At 42.4% G+C, this 25,429-nt stretch overlaps 1 protein-coding gene across 1 annotated transcript in view; it reads right to left on the bottom strand.

The window, feature by feature from the left end:
* LOC307264496 (retinoic acid receptor beta-like) overlaps positions 1 to 25,429 on the bottom strand; it is a gene marked incomplete at both ends in the record, with an annotated part of 118,757 nt that overhangs the window by 33,814 nt on the left and 59,514 nt on the right. Inside the window, one exon of the mRNA XM_080045907.1 lies at positions 9,649 to 9,790. Within this exon, the coding sequence (XP_079902033.1) occupies positions 9,649 to 9,790 (142 nt within the window). The remainder of the gene's footprint in view (positions 1 to 9,648; positions 9,791 to 25,429) is intronic.

The raw sequence follows: 25,429 nt of genomic DNA, 5'->3' as shown, positions 1-25,429 counted from the left end.
GCGTTCCGAATTGCATACTCTTTCTTTTTTCTATTCTACATACTACATGCGACGATAAAAAGAATATATTTAGGATGCAGTAGGCATACTATTGGGACATACTTTACTCTCTTATTTCATCATAACATTGCGCCTTGATCTTGCCTCTTGCTTTTATATCCCTCGCATCCCGGTTTGTTTTCATATGGAGGCTTCGTCGATGTGACGTCACTTCACGTGCGCAATGGATTGTGGGTCAGAATCGCCCAAATAGGATGCATTTTTCAACACTAACAATCTTGGCCGCATGAAGTAGGACATCCGGGTACTTCTAACCATCCTAAATCTGGCCACAAGAATCGGGACATCCTAAATCCTTTTTCTACATACTATATAGTAGAAAGTATGCGATTCCGAACGCAACCATAATTTCAGAGCCAAACTAGTCACAACCACCAGAGTCAATGCCCTGTATATTGGTTTAATTTTGACATATCGGACACATTACACCCACAGTGCATCAAAATGAAATGAGAGCCATGTTTTTCTTCTTTTTCTAAGAATTGCACTGAATGTTTTGGTCAGCCACACATCGTCGTGCTGATTACTGTCACTGCTGAAAGGCTCTCACTAATGTCCTGACATTAATCTCTCCATACATTCTGACCTCAATCTGTGACCTATATGACCGCTATATGGATGTGTATGGAGTCCTTTCCACTACATCAGCAGGGATTAAGACAGTTAGTAAAGCAAACCCAGAATGTGACACTGTTAATCACATCATTAGAGCAGACTAAAATGTGATTGAGATACAAACAAACATACGCGTAGGCGCTAAAACATTAGCCACTAAAGTCACAATGACAACCAGCTTCACAGACATGGTACTATCATAGGTACTATCTTGTTATGGAAAGTGACCACCAGAAAAGCACCCTCTACCTAAGGAGAGTATAGAGTCGGTACTATCTAATGGAAAAGTGACATTTGTGTGTCCATGTGTCCTTGTGTTTCTTGGGAACTGTTCATCTGATCTACTTCCTACTTGGTTGCTGAGGACCCAAGAGATTACAGTGTCAAATGTGAAATAGAAAACTGTGAAAATCCACCAAAAAAAAGGGCAAGAGTTGGCCGCTACTACGTATAACCACGCAAACGAACGTGCATCATGATCCAAAATGGCCACTGTATTAGTTCTTTACCAAATGTGTGTGTTGGATGGTCAGAAGGTTTGATAAAATCCTTTATCAAACCTAAAGATGACAAAATGAGCAGGGATTGAATTTTTCTCTTTAGCTCTATTTTTCATTCCCTTTACAGCTATGTATGTCAGTAAATCTTCATGTGAACCATTCATTCTCTCGCTCTGTATGATGGCTGTTCTGGAACCACTTTAAACACTCATGTCGTCCAACAAGGTCAGACGACCCATTGTACAAACTAGTTCTATTGAAGCATAACCCAAGTTTCACAGAAATATCACAGTGATGGAAGATCGCCTAACCGTCGAGGCCAAAAATAGCTCAGCAAAAATAAAACTTGTTGTCCTGATCACAATGTTCAGAAAAGACTATCATCTGTAAAGTGCCATCTGAAGGAGGCGGTCCATGAACCTCTCTTTGTAAGGTCTTCTGACCAGGGCCAACTGGCTGTTCCACGCGCTCATTGAAACACTGGGTGGATTGTGCCTTTAGTCCAACACTACGGAACCCTCTTCCTTCAGACATACGGTCTGTGGTCTGTGGAGAAGCTTTTAAAATGCAACTGTAGATACATGTTTCTTCTAATTGGCCTTTGTGTCACCTTAACATGTCCTTTGATTGTTCTCTTGTGATTTTTTTCATCTGGAGTTCCCTCTTGTTTGTTTTATGCTATTTTGGATTTTGTCTTTTCTTTTATTGTTTGTATGTTTTATTTTTTTATTTTGAACCGTTTCTTGTGAAGCACTTTGAATTTTATTTTTGTGAAAGGTTCCATACTATCATCTGCTCAACACATTTTGTCCTTATGGAAGGGTGGATGGAGCATTCTAACGGTATAGACAGGGGGATGGTACACAAGCTGTTCACATATGTGTGTGTGTGTGTGTGTGTGTGTGTCTGTGTGCGCATGTCATTTGTCATAGTGTGGTGTCACAGTGTGTCTGGTGAAGGGGGTTGTGGTTGGTCCACAGAGGCAGGGCAGAGCCACAAGATGTGATTTAGGCAGACAGCGACGTGGCAAAAGCACCTCCCCACCCACCCAGGGCAATCAATTACCACTGCACTACCAAAGCAAATTACTGCAAGCATGAGCAGATACATCCAAATGATACATTGGACAAGAGGCCATGAAAATATATGGCTTTTTAATACCCACAAAAGGGGCAGAGGGAACCCACGCAGTGCAGGCATAATGTACTGCCTTTGATCTCTACTCAAGGCTTCCACTCGGAAGTATCAACACTCTTTTTGTGGGTTTGGCAAAATGAACTGTTTCCTATTTACCATATATGACCTCTTGGGCGCTGCATTTAGAAAAGGGTGAAGGGCTTAATTGGTGGGGGCAGTTTGAGTCTGTGAAATATGGTCCAAGGAGTCCAGTTTTACCATGATAACAATGTGTTTTGTCCCAGAGCCCTCTTTGTAGCCCCCTTTATTGAAATATGAATAGTGTTTTATTGAAATGAGTTCGACATGTTTCTAAAATACTGTTCATCTATTTTGTCGTTGTTTTTTATTGTCTATTAAGGCCTTTTGTTTTGACTCTCAATGATTTTGAAGTTATGGATGTCAAATTGTCCCATTACACATACATGTTGCTTTGAAATGATAGCTTAGTGTGTATAATTGGACATAACACATCATACAGCTTAAGTTGTAATTATCTGACTCTGGACCAGATGTCGATGATGCTTCATATAAAAGGTTCAATGTTCCAAATATAGGCACATCATGATGACCACACATATACAGTACAGTACCACTTTCCCCCTTCACTGGTGGGAACGGTATAGGTCAACGGAACTAACTCTATTGAAATATGCTTTTTGATATGCTTCTTGACATAAAAAAAACATGTGATCAACCCCTGGCACACCATCTGATTTCAATCCATAACTATAAGCTGACAATTGTGTGTGTGTGTGTGTTTGGCATTTACTAAAGGAAAACCTCCACCCAGCCACTCTGTCAGGCTTTGAGGGGAGCCCTGTGAATGAGCGAGTGTCAAGTGTTTCTCAAGTGCTCTCCAGAGTGTTATACCAAAAAGGATGAAGGGTCATTCAGTGGAGTTCAGACACGCTGTTAAATACACTCTTCACAGCCTCATGCCTATACAGTCACACTCCCAATCCCTGGGCTTTCCAACACAGTCAATGGGCAATGTCCAACCCTAGGCATTTTTTGTTCTCATCTTTATTTCTCTTTCGCTGCTGTATGGGGAAGTTGTTGCGATGTAGTGAAACAAACGGCAGCCGTTGTGTGAAGCCGCTGGGCCAGCCATCTGCGCTCTGCCAAGCTCCACACAGTGTTGTCTCTAAGAGCAAACAGATGCAGCTGTAAACAAACACTATCACTATCTATCTTTAAGCACACAACGTGGTGCAGCCCCCCCGGCTGCTTGCCATCTAGCACTTAACATGGCAGCTCCCTAACACTAACCAGGTGGGTTTCTAGCAACAATAATCATTTTTCACAGCCACCGGAGCGTTGAGCTTAAGCTAATGGTCCTGATGGGACATATAGGGGGAGGGGGATTATCAGATGGGAAATTTGCATTGTGGAAATATGACCTCGGAGCAGGAACGGGGGGTGGTTAGAAGTGGTAAAATAAGATTATCTCATGATAATCACTGCTGGTTCAGAGGCTTATCCACAATGGTGAGACTACGGCGCTTTCACACCTGCTGTGTTTGGTCCAGTTAATACAAACATGTGTTCATTTCCACCTTTGCTGCAGGTTTATTTGTGCAGATGAGAACACATTAATGGTACTCGGGTGGGCACCTAAAGTGGACCAAACAAGTGGGCCAAGGCCTTGTTGAAGAGAAGATCTCGGTAAACTTCTAAACCAACTCTGGTGCAGTATGTTTGTGGTGAGAACGGGGAGTGGACTAGTATTCCTGTATTTGAATTATGTAGTTTTCCCGCCTGGAAATTCTGACCGATAATAAAGCAGTTCAGGAACTACGTTATTGCTCCGCCCCAGACACATCTGACCAAGTGACAAAAACATTCTTACGTGGCTTATGCCCCTGCATTTTGGTTCGCTTCTCTGACTGATTTGGACCAAAGGAAATTATCAGTGTGATGACGTATGGAGAAGGAGTAAAAGTATCTGCACTGCACGTCATTTTATAACAGGCTACATTTAATAAATGTTGAACTTCGACAGAATCAGTGAATCAGAATCAACCGATTATTTCTCTATCTATTTTAGCAGAGACACGCGATCGTCTGGTATAGAAAACGAGGAGACTGGTGAGATGAATAGTGGGGCTGGCGAGGTGCACTGTGTGGCTGCTCTGGTCTGTTAACACAGGCAGCAGACAGATTATTCCTCTGTATATTTTAGTGGAGAACAGCGGCCATCAGACAGTAAAATAAGAAGAAATGTAAAAGGCGAGACTATTGAGCTGAAGTATTGCATGGTTTAGGAGCGCGGCTGCTCCATAGACTGTACAAACAGCTGCTATAATCTTAAACACGTTCGCCGAAGAAGAAGAAAAGAAACACAAACAGAAGCGCAGCAGATCACGATGTGTGGCCCGGGCGATCGTACGGAGGACGCTCATGTTTTTATTACATTGCAAACGATCGCAAATGGATTAAATTCAAACCAGGAAATGAGAAGCTCGCTAAATGGAGATTAAAACCGCTGCGAGCAGGCAACTCAACCAATCAGAATTATTCAGCACTACAGCCCCTCCTCAAAGGTTCCTGAACCTTTGTAAAGTCCTTCCCCCCGAGCAGGATCTTTTTCTGGGGTAAGAAAGGTTCCAGGAACCGTTTAGAGCCTTGTTCCTGTGGTGGGAACACGTATAGTTCCTGCAAAGGTTCCTAGTTCTGGGAACTAGTTCCTGCAGTGGAAACACAGCTTAAAATTCCATGATTGAGACGGCCCCAAGCTGTCCTGATCTAACTAGGACCACTCTGTCAACAGCGCTCGATATTTGTCAGACTGCTGTAGAAGAAAGTCTCTCATTTGCCTCTGGCTCTGTCACTCCTTAACTCAGTAAGTGAGATAACACATTAAGTCAATACTGCACTCCAATGTAACAAGGTTTAGTTTCTTCAGGACACACAAGCTGAAAAATATTACCCAAACATTAAATCCAAAGATGAACATTTCTTTTAAAAAGAAGCCTAAGTATGCTTTTGTATATGTTTGCTCATGAAATTAATTTAACTGTAAATATTGAAATTTGGCTCTTTTCCACTGCGGTTTGGTGTGGCTCGGCACCCATTAATTTGCCTATCCACTGTCAAAAGTTGGAAAGGGTACCATAAGCGAACCGTGCCACACCTATTCTTAAAACCCTTTCGTTGGGGTACCAGGCAGTCCCAAAGGGTCCCAAAAGGGTGGGGGCTATGACTGCAGAGTCCATTGATTGGTCGACTGTATAGTAGCAGTAGTAGTTTTCCATGTGAACGGAACAAAAAACACACACACACACACACTCAGCTTACAACACAAACACAGTGCAGGTCTGAACAGTCTTCTTTCTTCCTCTGCAGATTCACCAGATTAACAAAGGATCACACCAGTATCATAAGGTTATGAAACTCATGATCGCTCACTACTGAACAAAATACAAAGACAACTATTTGTGTGATGACGCTTCCAATCACATACCTGCTGGTCCACACACACACACACACACACACACACACACACACACACACACACACACACACACACACACACACACACACACACACACACACACACACACACACACACACACACACACACAAAACAATGCTCCCTTTGTGTTCCATTCCAAGTAAGGGTTCACATGATAGCACGAGTCTGGTGTCCAAAAGCAGATGTTGAGTTCCATCTTCCTGCTCAAGCCTCAGACTAAGGCACACCCAACCCTAACCCTTTCAGTATAAAGTAACTACACATCAAATCTACTACTCTGATAACCTGTGGTGGCCATATTGGATGTCTCCAACCATAGGGACAACAATACCTAACAATGTTTAGTAGTGTTTAATTTAACCAGAGCCAAATGGGAACAGTATATCCTGGGAACACATTATTGACATACTGCAAATGTAGGATCATTTAAAAATCTAGTATTACTATTATTATTTATTTATTATTATTTTTTTTTACTATTATTATTTATAAAATGCACCTATTCATAAGTCATTTCATGTTTCAACTTGAACAAATAATTTTCAAAAAAGAAATTCAGTTCCTGGTATGTTCTGAAAAATCTAAGCTAGCACAAAGATAGCGTCTATATTGCTAGCTACAGCTAACGTCTATACAGTCGGTACAGTGACCGTGACAAATAAAACAGGAACTCCACAAATACCCACCTGTGATCAATCGTGCTTGAATAAGAAAAAAATCACCTTGAATTAATGAATGCCTGTCAGTCAACATATTGGTCCAGCTATCTTGAACCACTGAGCAAACTACCATGGTAACTTGCATAGTCATGGCAAAGCAGTAGCTGTATACAGTATATACTGTACAAAATTGGCAGTTAATATGAATCCTACATGTACCTGGGTAGGCCTACAACATCCCACCACCTCCAACCATGAGTATAGAAAAAAAGGGAATATTCCACCTTCTCATTAGTGGCCTTGTGGGGGGCGGGGTTAGCCTGAGGATATCAAGCTGTCATCTTTTCCATGACTCTTCTGCTGAGGTGTGAAACAGAATCAGAGAAAGGAATAGTTCCCCCCCTTTATAGGACTAATGGAGCGTGCAGTGGACCTGAGCTATGAATGCTGATGCAATCAAAAGATGCCAATAACCTGTGAAATTTAACTGTTCCTATGGAGCAAGAGGGGGGGTGTCAAGGAAGGCATTGACACCAGCAAGTCACAGGGTTTCCTTAATCATTGACAAGAGCAACATATTTGATTGTGTTCTTTTTGGTTTTTATCTGCTTGTCAGGGATTTCTTATGCCTCGTTTCCACCGAGTAGAGCGGGTCGGATCGGAGTGGCTCAGAGCGGGACAGCTCACTTTTAAGAATCTCGGTGTTGTTTCCACCGCCGACCCTACCCTTACTGGTAGGGCGGGGTTTAGGCTGGACCGCGATAGCCGCCGCCAGAATGTGGGTCAAACTATCGGGCTGTGGAACAACTGTGGTCAAGCCAGCGGTCTCTTGTTTTTGCTTGGTCAAACCAGCCGCTTCTTTATTTATTCCCCCCGTGTTGTGAGCACAGAGACGGCTCGGTGCAACTGATAAGAGACAGTGAGCGAACAGCGCTGGCTGCGGCAGCTACGTGACATCGTAGCAGTGGGACACAGTGTAGCCAACTGATTCATTTAATGACGAGGAAAAACACCACACAATAAACAGTGCCGCGCTCACATTTTCGCCAAAACTCTCTTCACTCTAGCCGAGGTGACTACAAACGGCGGAAATGATTCAAACCAGCCGCTTCTTTATTTATTCCCCCCGTGTTGTTGTGAGCGTGTATTTACTACTATCTATGACGTAAACACACAGAGACGGCTTAGCGCAACTCATAGAGACAGTGAGCGAACAGTGCTGGCTGCGGCCGCTACGTGACTATGGGACACAGTGTAACCAACTGATTAATTTATTGACGAGGAAAAACACCACAACAGAGCTGTGCTCACATTTTCGCCAAAACACAAGACTATCTTCACTCTTGCCGAGATGACTACACATGGCGGAAATTATTCTTTCGACCAATCAAATGACGGCAGTGTGTAGCTCCGCCTTTTAGGCACCCTTTCAGGCGGCTAGTACACCTACGGAGGAGTACTGAGATTTGGAGCGGCTCAGAGCGGTTAGGTGCGCTTAAACCGTACCCTACCCAACTTTTGGCAAATGAAAAGCCAAACTACCCGGACCGAACCGCTCCGATCCGATCCGCTCTACTCGGTGGAAACGAGGCATTAGATCCCATATGTTCTAAACTTTGTGAAGGATGCTACTCTACGAAAAATCTTTGGCTGAAATACTGGCCACCATATTTACCTATGGTGGCCAGTTATTTCAGTCATAGAGGCATACATATCTCGAATATTGCACGAGTGAGAACAACTTATAGATATATAGCAGCTCTAACTCTGGTGGCTGATCATCCCCACATTACACTGAAAGACAATCAAGCCATTATTGAGGTTATCCAGATTGGCGGTCGACCGGATCAGATCTTATCTGACAGATACACTGCTCTCCATTCATATCAATGGACACATCTCCACACCATTGTCTTTGCCTTTATATCCTGCTATATTTTATTCAATCATGTCATTTATTGGGAGATTGCAGAACATGTATGCCAATAATATGATAAATTACAGCACAGTAAACACTCACTGTGCAGTATGAACACAGGTGTATTAGTTGTAATCGATAGTTTGAGAATAAACAAGTGGGAACTTTGTAATTCATTATTGTAAAGGCAGTTCTCAATACTCTGTTTCCGAACTTCATTCTGGAATTTGCTTTTATTTATTTATAATATTCGAAACAAGTGAAACCTGATAATAAGTTTATAAAAAAAATTAAGGTAAAAATCCAATCCATTTTATATCCAATACTTCCACCCCCCCCCCCCCCCCCTTTTTCAGTGTGTACTGTAAACATTGCAGTCTTCATGAAGTGGGAAATATAACAACTTCTGAATACGTTGAGGCCTTCAGGTGAAATGAACACGGCAGACATTTAAATTTGGATTGGGTTTAGGTTACAATAGGAAAAGCACAGGTGTTACTAGTAAAATGAACAATGGCTCTGTATTACTCAAGTGTCCCACAGTAAGCCTTGCCAGGGTGACAACGATCCTGAAACTGAAGCAGCTACATGGCATCAAGCCATCACTTTATTATTTAACCCAGAGCTTTTCCTACTGCCACATGTCATCATGTCACCCTCTCCTCTAACATCATGTCAAGCCTGACCTGAGAATTAGCACCACTTACTGCTTATCTTGATGAACCAACTCCTTATATCATTTGAAGGGTTTAAGCCTTTGGTCTATTTGTCTTAACAAGCACCAAGTGAAACCCCCTGTGTAGGTGTGCAAGGTTTTTCAATACATTTCAATACCAGTATACAAATTAATCAAAATTAGTTCAATCCAAGATTCATATATGAACATAGGTGTTTTACTGTCTGTGAGTGTGTGTGTGTGACAACTAAGTAACAAGAGAAGCTCATTTTACGAAATAAAAATAAATGCGGGAAACACTGAGTTTGCAAATTGTAAGAGAAAACACTTTTCATATACCCCAATGTAAGTAAGTAAGAAAAGTGGATGTCATTCAAACAAAAAGTCAGCTATTGAATTGGCATTAATAATATTGGAGTGTGTGTCTGGTTTGGGATTCTGGCTGAAACGCTTTGAAAACTGCAGAGGTCAGTGGATAGTAAACCCCTCTCCTCCTTTCTCCCCGACAACATTTAATTGAATTCCATATCAGGAGCAGACTGGTGTAAATTGGCCGTGAAACTCACACTCTTTGGACATTCCCACTCCGAAGCACTTCTGCAGGCGGCAGTACTGACAGCGGTTCCTCGTCACCTTGTTGATAATGCAGTTCTTGTCCCGGTGACACGTGTACACCATGTTCTTCTGGATGCTTCGCCGGAAAAAGCCCTGGAGAGACAGACAGACAGACAGACAGACAGACAGACAGACAGACAGATAGGGAGTTTAGTTCATGAAAAGAAGACTCTCACAAAGTTAAAGTTATGGTGCGTAACTAAACAATGTTTTGTTACATTCGAGCCATTGACAAATGAGTTGACACAAGGTTGATTAAGCCTATGAGCTCTACAAAACCCTCTCTGTATTCCTCAGTATGGCAACATTCACAAACTGGTGGCGGCCCCCGAAACTGGCGCAGAAGCTCAGAAAAATCCCAAGAAGTGCCCGAGCCGAAGGCTCATGTAGATGCGCCAACAGAGTTGTTGTTATTACTCAGAATTCCTAATGGGGGCGACAGAAGTTATGCTTTAACCACATTTTGCTTCTTATCTTCTGTAGCCGTCTTTTTCCTAAAACATAAGGTGTAATACAAACTTATGTTTCGTATCCTTGGAAATACAAATATTAATACAAATATAAATCTGTGTTATTTGTAATGCTTAAACCATGTCTTCTTTCAAAATAAAACTATTTAAAGGTTATACATGATTTATCATTGTCATTGTATTTAAATAGAACCCTGTGTTACTCATATTCAACATAATATTGAGTAGCTTCATCAAGTCTAACTCAGGACATCAAGTGTCCTAATAATATTCTTTTGAACATGAGAGGTTATTTCCAGTTTTCAATCATTTCAATCCATCAAAAATGTGCACAAAGCCATCTTATGAACATGCTTTATATTCATTCATTCTGTTGCTGTTACGCTTGTGGGATGCCAGAAATGACCCCTTTGAGCCTCCTTCATTTAAAAACTAAATGGAAGCATGTTGTGCGACACACACACACACACACACACACACACACACACACACACACACACACACACACACACACACACACACACACACACACACACACACACAGAAGAGTGAGGATGAAGACAGTGTGGATCCTTCTTAAAAGGCGTGCTACACTGAAACAAAGGCTCAGCTGAAGCTTGGCGACGTTTGTTGCCAAACAAAGTGACATATATCAGAGGAGCATCTACAGGAAGCGAGAGTCTTCACACATGTCTTCCTCTTGATATTAATTTGCAGTGGCTCTGGGGACTTTTGCAATGAACATCTATCATCCAGGCCCTTTTGCACATGTTTGCAGGCGCTTGTGTCTGAGGAGCTTCGTTGGTATAACGGGGGGAGGAGGGGGGGGGGGGGGGGGTTAAAATTCCATTTACCATTGCTGCCTGTGACTGATGGGACCTTGCCTTTTCATTAGAGAAGCAGGATGCATGATGGGTAACAGATTAGATCACAGGACTGAAACGGCTGACTCTGTAGCCCATCTTGCCTCGGCCTCGAGCATCCGTCAACCTGCGGACCGACCCCCCTCCGTAGCACAGATACTAACCAAAAGCAGCCAATGGTGACCCAGCCATGATGACACGTGGCCGGGCCGAGGTCACACACCCCTCCCTTCCTTCAGTCGGTATTATTCATTTTCTTAATAGAGGCCTTTATCCTGCCCGATGTAAGTCGAGTGTGTTAGTAGACATTACCTGTGGAGACTGATGGATGACCATGGAAGCATCCTTCATTGCCATCAGCTGCCATATAAGTGTGTTCGGGTTGGATGCAGAACCCAAGGCCACCAAGGTACTTATGTCATTCAAAGCCAAGAGCATACAGGTCACTCAGCCTTGGACATCTGTGTGTGTGTGTGTGTGTGTGTGTGTGTGTGTGTGTGTGTGTGTGTGTGTGTGTGTGTGTGTGTGTGTGTGTGTGTGTGTGTGTGTGTCATAAGTGCTGTACACTGGGGCTTAAACTAGGAGCTGTAGCTATTTGCATCTTGTGGGCTTAAGCTCTTCGGGGAAGATTTGCTGACAGTTCAAGGCCTGAGTTGCTATGCTCCTTGAACAAACTTCCCTGGTATAGGGAGTCCAAAGAAAATGAAGCCATCATAATAGCTTGCACCCTGCTCTGTCTCTATGGACTGCTTTGCATTGTCCAGTCGGGAAGTGAGCTAGTTAGCAGGCAGTTAGCAAGCATCACTCGTTTTCACCCTGGCTCCACAATATCATTACAATATCAATATCTTCATTGATATCAGGACAGTAGAAATTCTGCATTTTCTGTTGCAGACCGAAAAACTCTTTTGTTCATACTGCACCTTGGCCCATGACTTTTAAGTCAATGCAATCGCTTGATTAAAAATGATTTGTATCTATCCTGCTAATCAGCATCCACTTCATCAGTTGTTTTTAGAAATGGACATCTTTGAGATCTTAAAAGGTTGACTATGCAACATTTTAATTAAAAATGAAATTACAGAAGTACACTTAGAAGTAATCCGACCCAATGATCACTTCTGCCCCCACTGGCTGTATTTGCTTTGTTTTGATCAATCAATCAATCAATCAATCAATCAATATCCCTTATACAAGTAAAACCAAATCAAATTCATTGAGATTTAAATCCATTTTCCAAGAATGACCTGGCCAATACAACACCACTATGTTAACACTGTAGAGTTCTTCATACAAGACCTCTCTTGGTGCTATTGTGTAGATAAGGCCATGTTAAGGATGTGATGTCGGGGCATCAGGGGACACGGGCCACTTCCCCCTAGACTGATAAAGCGCACCTTAACAGAGATCATTATCCAACATCTTGTTATCTTAATGGGCCAGGGATAGGGTGTCACAGCGACGGCCCGCCATCTTAGGGCCTTCTCATTTACAGATTAAAAAACGAAAGTGCCGCCCATGAATTATTTAGTTACAATCCAACCCCTTGTCCACCTGGCCTCCTCCTCTTTCGCTCTCTCTCTCTCTCTCTGTTACTGCCGTGGTCTGGCTGTCCAGCTCTTTGGACTTTTGTGTTGCCTGAGCATTCAGTACTGCCGCGGGGAGAGAGACAGAGAGAGAGAGAGCGAGAGAGAGAGAGAGGCAGATATGGCTGATTAGCTTTCACTCTTAATCATGTGGACATCTTATCACTGTGGTGGAAAGTGGAGAGGACACTGGAGACCCTGGGGGGTTCTAGAGAAACCAGGAGGAGAGTTGGAGAAGAGTGTAGGATAGGGGGTGATCGGGGTGGTTTTGAACGGTGTATCCAGTCCAGGCTATTATTTACACCTGCACTGGATAGACACAGCAGGGTTCAATAAGGGGACTGAGCTGGCACGAGTACGGCCGGATATACACAAGTTTGGGTGGGAGGACAATGAGTCAAGCAGGTTTACCTATGAAACAGAAGAAGTCACTGACCGTTGTCTTATGAGAACTTGGTTTTCTTGTCATACATATTCCAGAAAGCAAAACAACAAGACAATGTGACTCAAGGCCCACTGAGACGAATGGGCTCAGGTCACTGCAGTTACCACTTGTGACCACAGGTGTTGCCAAAATGCAGAGCTGGAAGAGAGCGCCTTTAACATTACAGAAGGACTATGTCAACTTCCTCTGAGCAGCCTGACACTGTAGCGAGATAATAATACAAATGTTTGCCTTTACGTGCAATATTCTGGTGATTCAGTTGTTTAAATGACATCATCATTAGGTGGCCACCCTGAGCAGAATGGGAAAATAAAGAGGGAACAACTAAAAAGGTCTCCTGGTGAGGTATGTTGTGCGAAACTTTTAGTTCAGCTTTTGTGAGGAAACTATTAATATGTTCATTTTGGAAAGGCCTTGTGTAACAGCAGTAGTGGAAAGACCCATGGCCAACATTAGCTAACGTCGCAGATAGGGATAGGGTTTTCACTAATGGATCAGCTTTGGATATATGGAAGGAACATTGTGTGGTTTGTTTAGCTAAAAGAACAACAAAAATCATTTGTATAAGGCAAATTCAGCAACCCCTGTCTCCAGTGAAAGTTATGATCCGTCTGTTTTCTAGTCTTCTGTTGGTGTGTTTCCCTGTGTTTCCTTTTTTACTTTGGTATCTTTGTCTTGTTTTTCCCCATGTCCTGTCAAGTTTCCCTCCTGTTTGATTGCTGCTCCCTCCCTAATGTGTTTCACCTGTGCCTCTCCCCTGTCTTGTCTATTTAAAGGTGAAGTAAGCGATTTATTTATGTTAATATAAGTGTTAAATCGCTCTTTATTCATACAGTGATCACTTATATAGTGTGCACGTTTCATAAAGCCAATCTCTCAGTCACTCGCTCTGCATGTAATCGTCAAATAAACTTTTTGGGGATCCCATATTAATAACAATCAGAAGAGAGAACGCTACAAACCGGCACCCGTCTCACTGCCGGTGCACATGCAGAGCGACAGATGGGTAAATGTGTACGCGCCTACAATGGCGGAGCAGGTAAAAATCCTTCCCAATGTCTGTTTTGATGGTTTTTATCATGTTTTTTTGCACTCTTATTGATCTGAGATGATGCTAGATAACTCACTGCTTGAAGACCGCAGTGCATTAATGTGGTGACGTATAGGGACAAGGGAGGGGATTGCTAACTGCAGTCACTGACAGGAAGTTAGCTAAACTGACCATTCCTCTTACTGAACCTTTAAGTCCTTTGTCTTCCCTTTGTTTGGTGTCGTAGCATTGTCGTGTTGGTGAGTTTCCTTGTGTTCCTAGTTTCTAGTGTGTGTTCCTTATTAAATCAATCTCATCATTTCCACCAAGCCGTCTGCGTCTGGGTTCTTACCTGCCTGCCAGCAACCCCCATCCTAACAGTGAATACTTTAATGACTGAGTGCCTGTGCCAAGTGGGGTTTGTCCAAGCTAAGAGTTGACATTTTGAAAACAAAAACAAAATAGGTGACATAACAGCGGCAATGTTGTGGTGTACCTGCTGTGTCAATTGAAGAAACAACACAACAGAAGAACAGAGGGAGCTGGACAAAGACTTCCATTGTTACCGTGGGCAAATGTGAAACCGCAACAGATAAGGCACAAACAGAAGCGGCAGTCAGTGGGCTACAACAAGGAAAACAAGCGGCAGCTGTCTCAGACCCCCACCCCGCTCTACCTCCTCCCACCCCTCTAAACCCAATCAGGGCTTATCCGTCCATCCGAGCACCTGAAGTGCACAGATGGACTGGAGATACAGTGCAGATTGAAAGGTGAACAAGGGGAAAGTAGAAGGGGAGAGGGCAAAAAAAACTGACCAAAACAAGAAGAAAGGAGATATAGCTATTGAGAGGCCTGACAAGTGGATCTGTGTGACTCTCCCAACCTGCTCTGAATAGCTGCAGAGACAGAGAACCGGAGACCGAGTGAGAGGCAGAAAAAGACAAACGGAGGGGGTAGAATGAGGAGGTTTCACATCACCCAGTCCTCCACAGGCGCCCCTACTATGGCCCTATTCTTCAGGCCCTATTCAGCGCTTGTCTTTCGGCCCCCGGACCTGGCGGCGGGGGCCCCCAGGAGTGGATCAGAAGGAATCTTTAAGCTCTCTCTCTCTCTCGCTCTCTCTCTCTCTCTCCGATGGGAGGCTTCCATTCTGCTCACATACACATTAACACACACACACACACACACACACACACACACACCACACAAAGTTTGACCTGTTGCTGACCTGTCTGGACTGAGTGTGACGGCGGTCGGCAGCGCGTCTGAGGTTGGATGTGTGGCCGCTGTAGTGTTTACACGGCCAGTGAAAAAAAGTCAGACGCAGACGTGCAGTAGAGGTAGGATGTCTGTTTCAGGGGTAAGGTTGTAAACTTCAAAATAGACCCATGAGAATGATACCAACCTCCCAAATCTGGGTAAGCAAGATCATTAGTATTATAACAGTATGTCAAAGTGTTGAAATACTCATTTAACAAAGTAGCTGAGCTTTTGATGGTTATTTGACCAAAAGGTGGGCTTTTGACTCACCACAGATGACTCAATGAGGAAAAGGAATTATGATTAAGAAGCTTATTTTCTCAAAGTGCATATGGGTTGGAGAAATAATAATAATAATAATAATAATAATAATAATAATAATAATAATAATAATAATAATAATAATAATAATTATTATTATTATTATTATTATTATTATTATTATAATAATATTAAAATGCAATTCGTATTATTTCTCTTTGATTTGTTTTCCCATAACTGATGGAATGTAGTGCTAAAATGTTCCTTTTCCACTTTTGATCATAATCAAACAAGTAAGCAAATCTGTTAAGGAGAAAAACTCCACAGGGGGCCTTTTATGAACAAACTTGCACATTTGACCAGCGGACTGAAGGAGCGTCAATGGGGGAACCAGTTTGAGAGGGGCGGGGGGCGGGGGGGGGGGGGGGGGTAAGGGGGGTGCTAATTCTCCTGACAAACAGTACAACACCCTTCACAGCAGCATGTGAAAGAACACTTCACATCCCGTTACCTCACGTCACACATCCTCCACAACATGAGCACAGTATACGTCTGGGGCGCACACTCCAGAAAATACACACAACACACACACACACACACACACACACACACACAAACAGCACAAAAAAAAGCAAGTCTCTCCTTTTAATTGCCCATATACTGACGACTGAAAAAGCCACAAGTTTGGTCTGCACCGCTGGGGAAGGAGAAAGATGGCATGCCATTAACAATCCTATCTATTTCCCCTGACCCTCCGAGTTAGATTTTTCTCTCTCTATTAGCACCCGGGCTTCTTTTATGTTGCACAACGTTGACAAATCACATTATGGAGTGTGAGTGTGCGTGTGTGTGTGTTAGGAGCTGAATAGATTATTGTGACAGGCAGAATGCATGCAGGCAGAGAACAGGCCTAGTACTGTATAGTTAAAAGTCTTCTTTAAATTCTCTGTCTCTGCAGTAAACTGTCAACTGAACTGGGCTAGTCATCATCTTCATCGTTGGACAACAGGGAGTAATAATAAAGATATGAAAAGCACATGGCAGGTGTAGGCGTATGAATTGTGCGGACGGTGCTGCTAAGCCAAGCACTGCTGTTTATGTAGGCAGGAGGGGTGCCGTGGGAAATAAACAGGAAGGAACAATATGAGCCATTTACATTTATTTTCGGTTAACGAAAAGACATAAATATGTTATGTTTAAACCAACATGTATCCTATTTCTACTTAGCCTTGGGCCAGATACGTGCAAACTCATAGCAATATAATATGTGATTGAGGATTGCCAAATCAGTGAATCCACAGAAGGAGAAACATGCATATGCAATGCATGATGCATAATTCATTGTTTGACCCAATATGTTTTATTTTTAGTGCTGTTTTGTGTTTTTCCATTAATCAGCAAGATATCTTAAAAAGTGTGCAAAATACACCCTGACAATCAAGGGAGGGGTTACTGTGCACAATATCACTGCTTTGAAATGTTTTAATGATGTGACAAAGAGCTAGCCTGGTTCTACCAGACGATCGTACTTCATTTCATTTGTACAGAAGGTCTGGAACTGGTCTGTTGAGGTTTAAAACTATTGGATCTGCCCAGTGCCACTCTGGATCTGCCAACCAATCGCATAACGTTTGGTCGTGACGTATGTCTTGCGCCGGGACCGGCCGGAAACCAACAAAACTCAGCAAAGCTTGTTCTTGCTCCGGCTTTAATTTATCGATATTTGGCAGCGTTGCCACAACAGACTGAATAGCTTCTCTCGTATTCTTATCCATAGTCTTCCTGTGACTACAACTGAAACTGGCGCATCGACGTCATCGTTCTCAGCCACTCCCTCTGTTCGCTGATTGGACCGGCAGAAATCTGTTCGACCAGGAACCCATGAATACACTTGCAGCCCCAGACTGACTACTGAAGGGAAAATGAAATTTGAGCGGAAGTAAGTAGGCGGGTGGAGCCAGGCTAACAAAGCTGCTTGGCCACCAGCTCACATGTCATTCCCAAACATATTCATGTAGATGCACAGCAAAGCCATTGTGATAATCTGACAGTTCTCATTATGTTGCTCTGATTTGTTTCTTGGGATTAGTTCTCCCTGAATAATTACTCTTTCAAAAAGCAAAAAAACGTGTTAGAAATGGCCAATTCCTTGACATAAATGTCTGACTGGCTCAATGAAGTGCCAGATGATGCTAGCACATAAGTCACGGGACAACATCAGAATGTCATGTCATGATTATCCTCAACAAAATAGTTGTGATTCAAGATATTATTCTGCAAATCATCATATCATCGTGTATTTTACCTCAGGACCGAGCCAGGCTATTTGTGTCCACTAAATTATGCTAAGCTAGGCTAATCACGTCCTGACTGCAGCTCTGTATTCAACATACAGAATCACTTGTACGATAGAAAACAAGCTTTATTTACCATGATCTTGAGCTGATTTGAAATGTTGATCATAAAAGGTCCGTGATAAAATAAAATAAGTCACATGTCTTTCTTTGTGTCCTTTTTTAACATTTTCATTCTCTTTGCCACGTAACACTTTGGAACGCAATACTTATTTCAGATCTTACAAAGTCTGCATACAGTATTACGTCATTTAAAGCTAACGGTTCACATTGGAAACGTGGAGAATGCCTTGTTTTTGTACATGCACAGTAGGGGAGAACGGGGTAAGTAGGCACACTTTTTACTCTCGTGAGAATTGCTCATCACCAAAACATCTGTCAATAGCCATTCCTACATTAAATTGAAGCTTAAGGTGTTGGCTAGAAATGTGTGTCTCTCTTTTTTTCCAACTTATTGTAATGAAGAAGTAATTTACCATCAAAGACACTCTGACACATTGTGACAACCAACCCCATCAAGGGGTCGGTTGTCACACACTATGGGGTTGTTTGTCACAATGTTATCTTAATGGGAAAAATCTTAAAAAGAAGGCAAGGAGGCAGAACCAAATTTGAAAGTTTAATTGCATTGTCAAGTTGACAAATAGGCCTACATAACGTTCTGTAGCCTTGGCAGCTGGTCTAGTTTGGGATGCACTGGGTTGTTTTGATTTTGTTGCCCTTTTTTCTTTTGCTTGCTAGCTGCCTTTTCCTGCTCTATTCTTTCCTTCTCTGGGGTGTCAGTGAGGATACAGCTTGACAATTACTTTCGTTATTGGGTTCCTTTTCTGGCTGCAGCCTTGAGATAACATGTGACGACCAACCCCCCAAAAAATTTGACGACCAACCCCAACTTGAATTTCTTGCTAGCATCAAGGCCAACAACCATCTGACAACTAATTAGCTTGCTAACCACAATCTAAACTATAGTTTACCCTTCACACTTTCTGAGGGTAACAAGTGTTTTGTTATAAACCCATTGTGTAAAAGCCTAGAAGAAAAATACTGAGAAGCAAAATATTTTGAATTTGACATGAAAAACACAAAACATCCTCTCACCTGAAATGCAGCTGTCTTCCTCCAAGGAAGTCTATGTATGTGACCTCTGATCCCAATTCTGGACCTTTTTTATATCAACATTTCAGAGCTAGCGCGCTCTGGTGGCGAGATATAACGAATGTGACATCCAACCCATGTGACAAATTACCCCGTTCTCCCCTACTCTTTTTGGTTAAGCCTTGCCTGGGAGTAATGAGACATTCATTTTTATTTATTTTTTAAATCCAGGTTTGTCAAGAAATCTGATTTGTAAGTGAATGTAGGTGGGCTCATTAAGCCGTTTTTCATCTCTGTGGGTTTGAGGTGGAATGACAGAGAGCTATGGGGGTTTCAGATAGAGGGAGTGCTTCATTCCATATTGTGTTTGATTCAAAGAAGGTTATGGTCTCTCGCTTGTCAAACCAGTTCCATCAAACTAATCCCGCTGTGTCAGCGCCTCAGGACCCACCAGGCACCAGAGTGAGGGGGGGGAGGAGATAAGTTTTGTCTTGGTCCCTAAAGGCCTGTCAGTGCTGACGTCACGCGTACACATTCAAGCAGTCTTTCTTTTATGGGACATTTCAGGGCTTATGCAAAACCATGTAAAGATGTCATCTTCTATAAACTGCTGGGTGTCCTTTACCATACCCCTAACTCTAAGGGTCTTCTCCTTCTGGTTTTATTTGTTCTGTGATTTAAGATATCATTCTGTGTAGATTCCTGTCTTCCCCTCAGCACAATAGAGTCCAACATAACATTCCCTGTGAACAATTTTCAGATGTGGATGATACATTGTTAGAATGATCTATCTGTTAAACTACTGATTGTTATGTTGCTCAGAAATAGTTGTCCATTATGTTACGGGCACCTTTAGGGTCCTCTCCGGTTTATGTTCCTTTTGTTTACTAGAGCTGAGTGTTGACATGCTGTAGCTATGCTTATGAGGGTTATGTTAGTGATACACTTTCCCAGCACCTTAAGCGCCAGGATGTGACATCACAAGGTGCATACGGACTGTTTGATGATGATTGCCAACAGCCGGAGCTCGAGAGAAATGTTTTGACACACACACACACCTGCAGAAGACACTAAGAGGATCTGCACTAAGCAGGGCTGGACTGGCCATCGGCCCACCGGGCAGGCATTTTGGGCCGGGCCGGGTCAATGAAAAAAATAATATAAAAAAAAATACTAAAAATAAAAATTAAATGGACTCTCGGCTGTGTGACTCGGCCCGGCCCTTCCCTCTCGGGAGGGCCATGGACATATAAATGTGCGTGCAGGCTGTCAACTTCACCTGAAAGTTAAATAAAACTTTGTCCCAGGCCATTACTCATTATGATTGGTTCTAGGCTGGGCCTGGCCCAATCACACACACAGCAGAGGGCCGCCCATTCAGAGGCTGCATGTATTATCACGCATTCAACTTCTACTCGGTAATTATGAGCATCTGACGATGGTCAGTTACGTTCAGGGCCGCCTGACTGCGGACAGGCTTGGGGGGCCCAAGGCAGAGGGGGACTGCACCCGAAAAAATAAAAACATATTTTTTTATTTTTTTACTGGCTCAATATAGGCCCCTGATCTTTGAAGGCCCAGAAAAATGTTATTTAGGGGGAAAAAAAGATATCAGGGGCCTTTCATTCGTCAGTAAATTTTTTGTTATTTTTTTAAATAACATTGTTCGGGGCTACGAAGATCAGGGGCCTATATTGGGCCATTAAAAAATACAAACAAATGGAAAAAATTCCCGAAGCTGACTGGATTTTTTAAACATGTACATTTCTTCTTTCTGCTTTTTGGTCATTCTGTGTCTATAAATGATTCCAGAAAATAGTACTAAATAGATTACATAGGAAACAGTTGATTTAGCCTTAGTTTTCTTCTCAAAGTGCACCAGATTGATGAATTTTACTTTAACATTTAAAAAAAAATCTTCCGGGGGAGCATTCCCCCAGACCCCTCTAGAAGGTCCAGGGTCCACGACAGAGTCTCCCAAATTCCTGTGAGAAACACAGTGTGTGTGCATGTTTATTAAGAGCCATTAGACCAGGGGTTGTGTTCAAGTACGCGTAATGATTTGGTCATTCATCAATAGAAACATTGTGTTGTTATCTGGCTCAGAGAGGGACCAGTCACACGTTTTGGACTATAGACAAACATAGCTTTTACATGTTTGTATTGTAAGACCGCCTCTCAGAGGGCCCATCAGGACTTCCTGTATAGGGGCCCAGAATTTGGTGCAACGCCCTTGCTTCCGCATATCATATAAATAATCATGGTGGGCTGCCATGGCCAAAAATGCCAGGGCCGATTTTTTGTCCCAGTCCAGCCCTGGCACTAAGGGAAGCATAGCTCGTGTCAGTGAACAGTTCTTTGATTTAAAGCTTTCACAACTACACTAAAGGATCTCTCTTCCCCATCACACTACTGAACGTCATATCATAGGACTGCCTCTGTCTCATCAGCTCCCAGTTTGTCTTTTTCTTCTGTTCTTTTCGTTGTGTTGCAGTTGCGGCGGTCCGCACAGTTTGACTTAAGAGAGATCCAAGATGCTGATACAATACTTGGCCCCTGGTGCTAAGGTTATATTCTTATTATTACTGACCGTCCTTAGTCTAAGCCTTTGATACATTTCCTCATCCCTTCCCTCACTTCTAAGGGACTTCTGTTACCTATTTCATAATATCCAAGCTTTGAACGACAAGATGTAAAGGCTGGGACTATTTTCGTTGGGACTCAAGTTTTTTTTATCCGTCCCTAAAGGCCGGCCATTGCTGACGACAGGCATACACATTCAAGCCATCCTTCCGAAAGCCCCCTGAAAGTGAAAGTTTTCATCTTTTGCTCACAGGTCTGCATGGACGGAAAACACATTCTAAAATAATGTGTATTTTCTTCTGACATTGGAAGAATCTCCTCGAGCACTTTTTACATGTCAAATGACTTTATATTCTTTGTACGCAAGGCACAAGCTTCTACCTAAGTGATCAAGTCATGGGAGTGCTCAAGACGCTGACAGGATTTTTTTTCAAATATGAGCTGCTTCTGTAAACAAGGCTGATAAAGAGTAGAAGATTAACCGAGGAGAACAGTCAATTTAAGTGATAATTCTCTGCGGGCTTGTCCCCTGTAAGTAACCCCTGTCACATTGCGCACAGTTTATATACAACTATAACTTAGCACAAGGTTCAGTAAGAGAGATATTCAAAGCTGCACTGCGACATTTACAATAGGTGCTATGAAAATGGCACTACTGAGATCATATTACTTTATTAGATCAAAGTACCAATTAACATGTAGAAGAACATTTAAGAAATGAAGAGAATTTCGGAGTGAAAAAAAAGAGAAGTACTGTAAGCACAGATGTCACTGTGTTTTATCAGAATGATGTACACAAGTATACTGTTACTGGAAAGAGATGTTCCTGTTGAATGTTCCTACCCCCCCCCCCCCCCCCCCGACCCCCCAACCACAATGTGTCTGTTGCCTCTTCTGTGAGAACTGTGCTGCACTTGATTCAGACTGAAACATTAAACTGCAGGGGAAAAAAACAAAGGCTTTAGAGGTAGAACGATATCCGATAGCGAGCAGGGCCTCATATTTGGAAAGCCAGCCAGGAGTCTAGAATGCTACTTTTTCTTCATGTTTTTGAGTGGGTCAGTTATAGCAAACATGGATCATGATCCGATTGAGTTACAGGAACTCCCTTCTGGCGTCTGTAAGATTGGTGTCACACTGTTCCTGGGACATATTGATCAATAAAGTGTCTGTCTATCTATCTATCTATCTATCTATCTATCTATCTATCTATCTATCTATCTATCTATCTATCTATCTATCTATCTATCTATCTATCTATCTATCTATCTATCTATCTATCTATCTATCTATCTATCTATCTATCTATCTATCTATCTGTCTATCTGTCTATCTGTCTGTCTGTCTGTCTGTCTGTCTGTCTGTCTGTCTGTCTGTCTGTCTGTCTGTCTGTCTGTCTGTCTATCTATCTATCTATCTATCTATTGCGAAGTTTTTTTTTAAAGAAGGGCACTGTGAAAGATGTCAAATGAGCAGGAAGTGTGGGTGTAAGTGAATGTGAAGGTTGCCCCGACTTTGGAGGGGTTCCTTGACTTTGGGAAGACCCAGATGAAACCTTGTTACCTGTTGCATATGCATGTGCTTCTGGACGCCCATATGGCTGCACCCTGTTTTAACAATTCAAATCAGCTCTGGCCACGCAAGCCAATCTGCCGAGGACGAGGCGACACACCGAGTCGGTCATGCAGTGTATCAAACAGTGCTACAAGTGCCACTACCTGCCAACTGTATTAATGCTGTTTGTTCAATGGGTCTTCTGCTGGAATAATAAGTGCATTGGCAGGAAACAACCATATGAATATTTTTCAGAAAAATGCAAAAATATACATTAATACAGTCCTGTACAGCTGCAGTTAATATTATTACTATCACTGTCCTATAATATTAAGCAAGGCATGAGAAGGACGTCAGACCTACTGTATCTGTGGTCTTCCACAGACTAATAAGGCTATAGATTTAAAAAAATATATAAATTCTTAATTTCCTCCTTAAACCTGCAGTGTGTAGAATTTTGGGTTTTATTTCCAGGCAGATTTTGTAGAAAGTAATTAAAATATCCATAAGTACATTTAATTTAGTGCATAATAGCTGAAAAAAATGTTTTGAATTATTATTTTTTCCCTTAGAAAGGGTCTCATATATGTTCATATTTCTGCATATTTTGGACCAAGGCCTAGTGCCGCCATCTTGAAAGTGTCATAGTTGGAATGTCATCAGGAGCATTGTTTAAAATGTAGAATTGTTCTTGTCCTTGAAGGCCACTGTAGCTTCTGTTATTATTCAAAGGGTTGGGGTTACCCAGGGAGCGTTGCATTCTAGAACTTTGTAGAACTTACTTGATGATGTCATATTACACACTGCACCTTTAACGGTAGGTGGGTTACGAGGATGACCCACTTGGTGAATACATTTCCTCCAGTAGAAGAATTCTGAATTTGAAATGTATAATAATAATAAAACAGCACACCACTTACCACTTAGTAAAATAGTTTTTCTAACTAATGCGTCTCTTCAGATACCAATGTTATTGTCTGATGGTTGTAGATAAAAGCACAATGTCACATACATTATTAGACTATACAACTATAATTTATATTCATATTTTAAATGATGAAAAAACAACAAATGTTTGGACACTTATGAGCAACAGTTATTTTACACAGCTGACACTGGCCTTCTGCGCAGTGTGATTTCATTACATTAGTATACATTATATACTCTTGAATGTGCAAGAGTTGTCTTTAATAAGTACGTATTGACATCAACATACAACCCACAACACAGACACACACAGACACACACACACACACACACACACACACACACACACACACACACACACACACACACACACACACACACAACCACTCTCTGCCTGTCTTTGAGTCTATTTGTGGCTCCTAATTGGCACATTCACTGGGCAGTAAAAGGCTCTCCTTGCTGCATAAATGCCTACAGCTGTACAGCATGCTTGGTTGCACCCTTCCAATAGAAGGGGATTGCCCCCTGCACCACAGACAACAATGCCTTCGCCATGGAAATACAACACAGGAAAAAAAAACACTATAATCCGCTGCTTAATCCTCTTGAGTTGGGATGTTACAAAAAATCAAGGGCCACTCAGCCATGAATTGAACTATTTTTACGTCGGCGCTCTGCGTCCTGATTCTCGGAAACGCTCCGACAGTGATTTCACTCTATTCTTCATCTGCATCTGTCATTATGGAAGCACATGTCCAATACACATGTGATCCAGCGATGTAATGATGATCCCTCACTTATCTGTCACTGTATGAGCCTAAACTTAAACTGCTGTTCACACATACCACACTATTTATTCCATGAAATGTGTGGATAAATTCCGTAATTCGTCCCCCCCCCGCGCCCCCTGTAAACGGAGGCCTAGAGCAGCGAGGTCAGAGGTCATGACAGGCATTTTACGACAGAGGATCACATTGGCACATGACACGGGAGAGAGTCCACAGAGAACTTGGTTTGAACCCAGGGCCCGGTGAGCGAGCTGATCACCACCTCCCTCTGGGGCCCAAAAAACTCCAAAGGATTCCAGACATACCACCGCTTCAATTACAGAGGCTGGGAGGAGAGAGAGAGAGGAAGGAATAATATGGGCGGTCTGACAGGGATACATGTGCAGGGCTCAAGAGGGTATTACTCTAATCCGTTACTGTTCACACTAAGTCATGTAAAACTTTTTACTTTTTCACTTTCAGATGTTTCACTTTAAAAACCCTTACGCAATGATTCAGTTATGATGTCAAAGGCAC

This window comes from Ammodytes marinus (genome assembly GCF_949987685.1).
Source record: "Ammodytes marinus genome assembly, chromosome: 17".
In the NCBI taxonomy this organism is placed as follows: Eukaryota; Metazoa; Chordata; class Actinopteri; order Uranoscopiformes; family Ammodytidae; genus Ammodytes; species Ammodytes marinus.
Note: the sequence above shows the minus strand (reverse complement) of the source record. Positions and strands in the feature narration are given on the sequence as shown.